Below are 7,423 nucleotides of genomic sequence, written 5' to 3' on the forward strand. Positions count from 1 at the left end.
CAGCTAATTCATAATTGTGCATCTAATTGGCAAATAACTCTGATCTCTTCAAGCACAGCTAATTCATTTCACTCCTTATTAGTCCGAATCTGCTTTGTACACACCATGAACAGTATAAAAGTGATGATCTACTTGCTAAATCTCTTGAAACTCACCCACGTCTATGTTCATGCTCTTACTGCCTGTCGACACAAGCAATCTTACCGATTAACATTAAATTCTTGTGTATTGTCTCTTGTTTTTTCTCCTCTGTTATTAGTATAAGAACTATAGGAAAGTTGATGAATGTATTACCTTGTATTGAATATAAGAACTATAGGAAAGTTGATGAATGAGATCCTACATTGTTTGAGAAGAAGAAGTTCTTGTCTTTTTTAATGATTCGGTGATTTCAATGAACTCCAATTATACCGCTGATTGATCCTTTTAAAGTATAGGTACATGTGACTTGGATTTGTTCCAGCCTCAATAAAATCGTTTCCAGTGAAGTATTCTACAAGCTGCTAACAAATGGTTACATTGGCCATTTTCAGTTGTAAAGGCATGCAATTTCTCAATGGTGGCAGAGCATTACCAGCATCTGCCTTGCTGAATACAGCATAGGGATAAAGTAGTTGCATTTCTTCAGATCAAGGCAAGTTTATTACATTGCAAATCCTCGCTTAATATGAATATATACATTCGTGAAGGTCCAAATCAAGGTTTGATTGATTATACAATAGAAGTTGTAACTACACATCCTTGACATAAGGCCCTTCTCTTTTCCCAACTTGGACAACTAACTTGGTTTTTGCTCACAGTTCCTGTTCCCAAAGATAAAAAAAAAAGGACTGATTAGATCATTTGCTTTCCAATGTAAAGATCATTCTTTCTTTGGATTTAATGAAAAAAGTTCTACTACATGATGTCTGTTCTATAGAATACATGATGCTTTGAAGCCCAAACGAATATTTTACATTAGGACGATTTATGCATGCATCAGATAAAGAAATTAAACAATAAAAAATATAATACTGTGCTCCCTAATGCAACTGAGAAGTTGCTGCTAATAACTCTCAAGTGTCAGACAAAGGAGGTCAAACTTGATAATCAGTCAGTTGTTGTAACGCCCAATGGAAGTCCTAAGCTACATGGCCTATACTCTAAAAGGACTAGTCAATGATACAGTTGGAGTCTTATTAGATCCTAATAAAGAGCAAGAACTTCTCCTTCCTAAACAATGTGGGATCTTATATACCACCTATCATTATCCTTATCATATGAGATATCATAGTTGTCAGATATGAAATTCTTTGATATTCAAGCTTTGAAAATTTTTTCTTGATAGTTTAGTCTTTATGAGAAAAAAGTAGGAAAAAATAAAAGGATTTAACCCCTAACAAAATTAGCCTCATCAGCACAAATGCAAGACTCCAGTGAGATCCAGGTTATAACTAACCTTACAGAACAGAAATTCTGTCTCATTTCTTGTACTTCATTGTTTCTTTCTCAAACCCTATTGTAGGAAACTGCTTTGCATACTCCTCAACATCATGTCGGAGCTTAGCAATTCCAGATTGAAAGTGAGAAGACTGCATTGTTGCCAAGAAGTCCTTCAACTTTGTTCCTGGTAGACACATCACAATTTACTCTGTATTAGTAGATTTGAGCAAATGGGTTTTCCCCATATCAAAAAACACACTCCCAATGACAAGGAAATTACAAATATCAAAGATATAGGCACCTTGAGTTTCTGTCTTGATCTTCACAGCCAACTTCACAGCAGCATCAAAGAATTCTGCTACCTTAGCAAAATCCTCCTCAACAAATCCCCTAGAAGTAAGAGCCGGAGTTCCTGAAGCGCACAAAAATTTATGAGGCTTAAATACTCCACAGAAATCAAATAAAGACTTTCTGATCAAGGAAAAGCCTTTACCCATCCTGATGCCACCAGGAACCATGGCAGAGACATCTCCAGGAACAGTGTTTTTGTTGGCTGCAATGTGAACGGATTCCAGCACCTTCTCAACTCTAGAGCCATCGATTCCCTATAGAAAAAGTTGTGCTAATTATTAATCTTACATATCAGAGAGAGTTAACATCTCTGACGCATTCTACTAGCACACCTGGTATTGTCTTTCAACCAGAACTCTTAACAGATTAATTTCGAAGTAGTTGCTTAAGATAAAGAACAAATAATTGGTAGAGTTGGATGATTCGACAAGACAAAAACCGTATCATGGAAGGTTTTTAATTACAGTGAAGAGAAGAAAAACAAAACAAAAAGTGTTCCCTAGTACCTTGTTCTTCAAATTCACCAATACCAGGTGATTATCGGTACCACCAGAAACAAGTTCATAGCCATTCTCAACGAGAGTCTGCATAAATGCCCAAGTTATTCAATGATTGCAGAATTGGAAACAAATAAATTAGACATTTGATTGAAATTCCTAGAGTTCTACACGACCAAAATTTGCTACATCTAACTAATCTTATACCTGTGCAAATTTTGAGCAATTACTGAGAACTTGCTCTTGATAGGCTTTGTATTCAGAGGTTGTAGCCTGCGTCCAGAAAACATTAAGAAGATAAAAAGATTGCAATTTGAAACATTGATGAGAGCCCAACTTAAAGGGCAAGCTCATTTTGGTAATTTGATAAGAACATTCTTCATTGCTGCATTGGGGTTGGGAGGGGATATGTTATGATCCATATATAGGTCATCTAAAAGGGCAGGCATATGTAGAGAAAATGGAAGTCAATCTTCAAGAAAATGCTTCTGTGCACTGCCCTCTACACTATGCTTGTTCTTTTCATTTGGCATTTTCAATATCATTCTGTTGATATTGTAAATTATACCAAGGGCTTTGGGCAAAGCACAATTCATGCCATAATGACCAGAGCATGTATCAACTGCTCTAATCAACACATCATATATTACTAATTAAGAAAGACCATTTACAATATGAAAAAAGGGAAAAATAAAAAGAATACTAGAAAATCATTTACTTCTGATTTAATGTCTACTGTAGTCTGCAACAACCTTTTTGGGGGTGTGCTCACAATCCAACACAACAAGCCCCAATCCTAACTAAAATAGTCAGCAACACTGCCACAAACAATTGTAACAACAGCTATGATGATATAAATAATAGCTGAAAAATGATGACAATAATCTTATCAGCAGACAAACCTGTTTCAGTGCAACTGCTAAACCGGTAATTGTGTGGTTGTGCGGGCCACCTTGAAGTCCAGGAAATACTGCTTGATTTATTTTGTCTTCATAATCATACAATATCTACAGGAGAAGTATAAAATTTTGAGCTATATCAAACAATCTCTCTCAATAGTAGTTAAAAAATGAGAACCAAAAACAAAAAAGCCAACAAAAAATGCTTAAAAACAGTTTCTCTCACCTCTTTCCCTTGTTTGTTGATCTCTTTTACCCCCTTTCTGAAGAAAATCATGGCTCCTCGTGGCCCACGAAGTGATTTGTGAGTTGTGGTGGTCACCACATCTGCATACTCGAAAGGTGATGGGATGACACCAGCTGCCACCAGCCCACTAATATGTGCCATATCTGCCAACAGGATTGCTTTCTGTTTGTCACACACCTGCCAAATGCAAAACAAATGTAACTTTGGATCCTCGAGAGCAACACATTGGCGAAAAACCATCTATACTAGTACATGATAACTTGTTTCTAGATATCAAATCTAAAGGAGGTTACCTTGCGAATACGTGCATAATCATACAGACGTGCATAAGCACTAGCACCAGCCACTATCAACTTTGGCCGGAAGAGTGTGGCACTTTTCTCCATCTGCAATGTACATGCTTTTATGTCACTCAAATCTTCTGCTTATACATAGATAGGGAATTTGAAAGGAAAAAATGAACGGAGTTGAGCTGCAAAGCTAGCTACCTGGTCATAGTCAATATAGCCAGTGCTCTCATTCAATCTATATGGCATTGTCTCAAAAAATATAGACACTGCGGATATCTTTTTGGTGTCAGTCTGCATAATAGCAAAAGAGATGATGTAATTCCCATATGAGAAAACCGAAAAGCAATGTCATAAAGAAGGAGAGTTGATCAAAATTTGTTACAAGCCTAGACAATATAAATGTCGTGGTTATCAATGCCATACACAAACTAGAAGTGCTAGGTTTACAAAGAGATTACACAAAAAGTAAGCTCACAAATTGATGAGACTAGATATGATATGTTAAATATACTGTATAGTAAAAAGTACTTAACAATTTGATGTACCATAACAAGCTGCACCAATTTGTGTGATTACTTTTATGAAATTTCTTTGTGAATCAAATATTTCTCTATATGGATATGACAACTTCCCAGTTATGAAGAAATGTTATAGAAATGATGCCTACATATCTTCAAGTTCAAAGTATATACAATCTAGTACTACTTAGGTAAACTAATGAGAGATTTATAAGAAGAAGAACATGATGGATTTACAAGGATCAGGATTCAGGATAAAATTAGATGCGATTTAAGTACCTGATAGCCATGAGAAAGATGCCCTCCGTGAGGAAGATCGAGTGCCATGATTCTCTCATGGGGTTTTAACAATGCCGTGTAAACATGGAAATTAGCTGGAGACCCAGATAGAGGCTGCACGTTCACTGCAATGTCAAAGGTGATATTGAGTTTAGGAAAGCTTGGAAATGATCACATTCTAATAACATTCAAACCCATTAACAATATGTCTAAGCAGATGAGAGGTTCTAGTTATGTCCACCAGGCTGACAAGGTTGGATGCATACAGATATTCATGGGTAACCATGTACTTGATCGAGAGAGATTTTCGACAAATGCTACGCACATATATGTGTTTTCAACAAGAATCAACAGCCATCCTCAGATAAAGAAAGAAACAGGGCAGTACAGAAAAAATAGCTCCAGGTTCATTACCATACAAAAATACTTATTTACCTCCCCATTTTGCTGGATCCAATCGAAATGCTTCCAAAGCGCGCTTCTGGCATAAGGATTCTGCCATGTCAATGTACCTGAAATGCGAGAGAGGTCCATGCTCTGTATCAAAATTTAATTGCATGGTCTAGAAATGAAAATTTAAAAGCCATGCTAATTGCAATAACATCCATGACAAGCATTAGAAGAGTTCAAGAAGATCTAGTCGACTTACTCGTTTCCTCCATAGTATCTAGCACCAGGATATCCTTCACTGTATTTATTAGTCATGACAGATCCAACTGCTTGCATTACAGAGACAGAAGTGAAGTTCTCTGAGGGAATAAGTTCTAGCCCCTTTACCAACACAACAATGAATTCCAATAAGATATTATATTACATAGTAAACTGTGATTATACATGCATGCCGTAGAGAAACCTGTAATGCTTTACCCAGTCACGAAGAAAACGATGGAAATGTAAATGTAATTACTTCTTGGATAGGAGTTGAAGTTTTTAACATATTGGACAAAATTTAAGCAAAAGCTTGAGGCGTAGGCCAAGAACGTTAATTACTTTGTTCTATTAATATTACTCGATTCTGTGAGAATTAAACCATCCCATCCTAGTCAATGTAATTGACAATCTCCGACGAAAACAATTGCTAATTTTAACAGAAAACGAGCAGGAGTCACCTTCCATTGTCTAGTTTTCTCAAGCTCTATAATGTCGGCAATCTCCGGATCCACAACCTCGAGGGGAGCATTCAATTGCTTCGGCCACTATTACAGAAAAAGAACGTTTATAACATATATGCAATCCCATGTACGCACACGCACAGAGAATACAGCAATATATAAAAAATATATATGAAGAAAAGAAGATGAATTAGCTCACTGTGACACGGGTTTTGTCCTTCTCGTACACAGCCTCGTTAGGCAATGATGACTGAAACAGAAGAATACGAAAGATGATCATTTTTAAGCTAGTGTGAGAAAGGAACTATAACTGTAGGCAAGTAAAAAAAATGTGAAAAGGGACGAGAAGGAAAGAAAGAACAAACAGAGAGAACCATGTAATAGAGGGAGCCGCCATTGAAGAGAGGTCGAACGGGCTTGTCAAGGGAAGAGGCAATCCTACGAAGCGCCATCGCCATTGCCATCTCTCTCTCTCTCTCTCTCTCTCTGTGTTGAAGTATCGTTCTCTAGGATATGTGCAAGATAGTCCTATATACGTAGCAGAATACTTCACAATTCTAAGTTTCTAACACGTAAACTCTACTAAATTTTTTTAATTTTTTAATGTTTAGAAGTGTGGGGAGCAGAGATGCATGCGCGCATTGCACAAAAACCAGCCGTAAAAACGCTATCCTTAAGTTGCTATTTTGTTGGCCACAAAAGTGATCCCCCGAGGATATAACATGATAGGATGGCGATGTTTGAGAGACGAAGCTGGCCACCGAAGCCATTTTGTAGTAGTTTCCAATACAAGGCCTCTACCAACCTCAAAACTAGACCTTATCTATGTCATTTTCTTGGAGATGCTTTGTTGCCATTAATTATGAGCATGGGCTCCCTATTTCACAGCCCACTGGGCTGGTCCACAGATAGAAGCTGCCCCTTGTGGGTCCTTAGGATCCAGGCTTTTGGGCTGTATTGGCTTAATGCACTAGCCCATGTTAGAGATAATAGCCCATTGGCCCTGTAACAGGATGCAGAAAAAAAAAAATGAAAACGAACGCTAGAAGGAGGGCTCGAACCTCCGACCTTGTGGTTAACAGCCACACGCTCTAGCCAACTGAGCTATTCCAGCTTGTTGACAAATACTTCCTTTATTTATCTTTTATGAATATTAATTTTATCTGTTTTTACCAAAATTTGGATGAAAATTCTCTCACAGCAATATGATTTAACTTTACAGAGTCTGAACATATCAGGGGATATTGTCTATGATAAAGCTATAAGGACCCACATCATTAATGTCACGTATTGATAAAGAAGGTGGGACAGGTATATAATTGATAGTTTGCAGAAGCATAAGATTTATGGCATCTGATGAGTGTTTGAAGAGTCAATGATACGAAAAGCATTTAACTTGAAATGATATTATTATATGATGCTGATGCCACACTCATGTTATGAAGAGCATACTCATCAACTTTTATCAAACAGAACATGCACTTGACTCTCATCCAGTCTCTCAATATATAGAAAGAGAAGATAGTGGGACAGTGGCTAATTACAAGGGATTTTCATACAAAATCACCATAAAAATGCTTTTCGACTTGTGCCAATTAGATATGGGTCATAATTAGTCTCTTCATAATTTACAGGTACAAATAATGTTAAATATCACAGCTAGATCAAGATGAATTAATTAGACACGGTCCAGAAGAACAAAAGTACTCAATTCCCACTTTCTGAATAACATTGCCATGGGCCATGGTGAAGTCCTTCACTTAACTGATAAAAGATAAGACACGCTAGTACTAATGTTAGTGTTTTGG

General features: G+C 37.0%; 1 protein-coding gene and 1 non-coding gene across 2 annotated transcripts; both read right to left on the minus strand.

Annotated features, from left to right (window-relative positions):
- Nucleotides 1–593: 593 nt before the first annotated feature.
- LOC109003386 (serine hydroxymethyltransferase 2, mitochondrial-like) lies at nucleotides 594–6,298 on the minus strand. Its single transcript, XM_035695680.1, has 16 exons — nucleotides 5,990–6,298; nucleotides 5,815–5,865; nucleotides 5,613–5,699; nucleotides 5,153–5,274; nucleotides 4,939–5,015; nucleotides 4,504–4,628; nucleotides 3,905–3,997; nucleotides 3,710–3,802; nucleotides 3,396–3,593; nucleotides 3,173–3,277; nucleotides 2,478–2,543; nucleotides 2,280–2,357; nucleotides 1,916–2,027; nucleotides 1,724–1,834; nucleotides 1,439–1,606; nucleotides 594–803 (listed from the first exon to the last, which is right to left on the minus strand). Exons 1-15 carry the CDS (start codon nucleotides 6,077–6,079, stop codon nucleotides 1,461–1,463), a joined length of 1,554 nt encoding a protein of 517 aa, XP_035551573.1. The 5' UTR covers nucleotides 6,080–6,298; the 3' UTR covers nucleotides 594–803; nucleotides 1,439–1,460.
- Nucleotides 6,299–6,655: 357 nt separating this feature from the next.
- Nucleotides 6,656–6,729, minus strand: TRNAN-GUU. Its single transcript has one exon. It is a non-coding gene; the product is annotated as a tRNA-Asn (tRNA).
- Between the last annotated feature and the right edge of the window lie 694 nt (nucleotides 6,730–7,423).

Source organism: Juglans regia, chromosome 11 (genome assembly GCF_001411555.2).
Source record: "Juglans regia cultivar Chandler chromosome 11, Walnut 2.0, whole genome shotgun sequence".
NCBI classification, from domain to species: domain Eukaryota; kingdom Viridiplantae; phylum Streptophyta; class Magnoliopsida; order Fagales; family Juglandaceae; genus Juglans; species Juglans regia.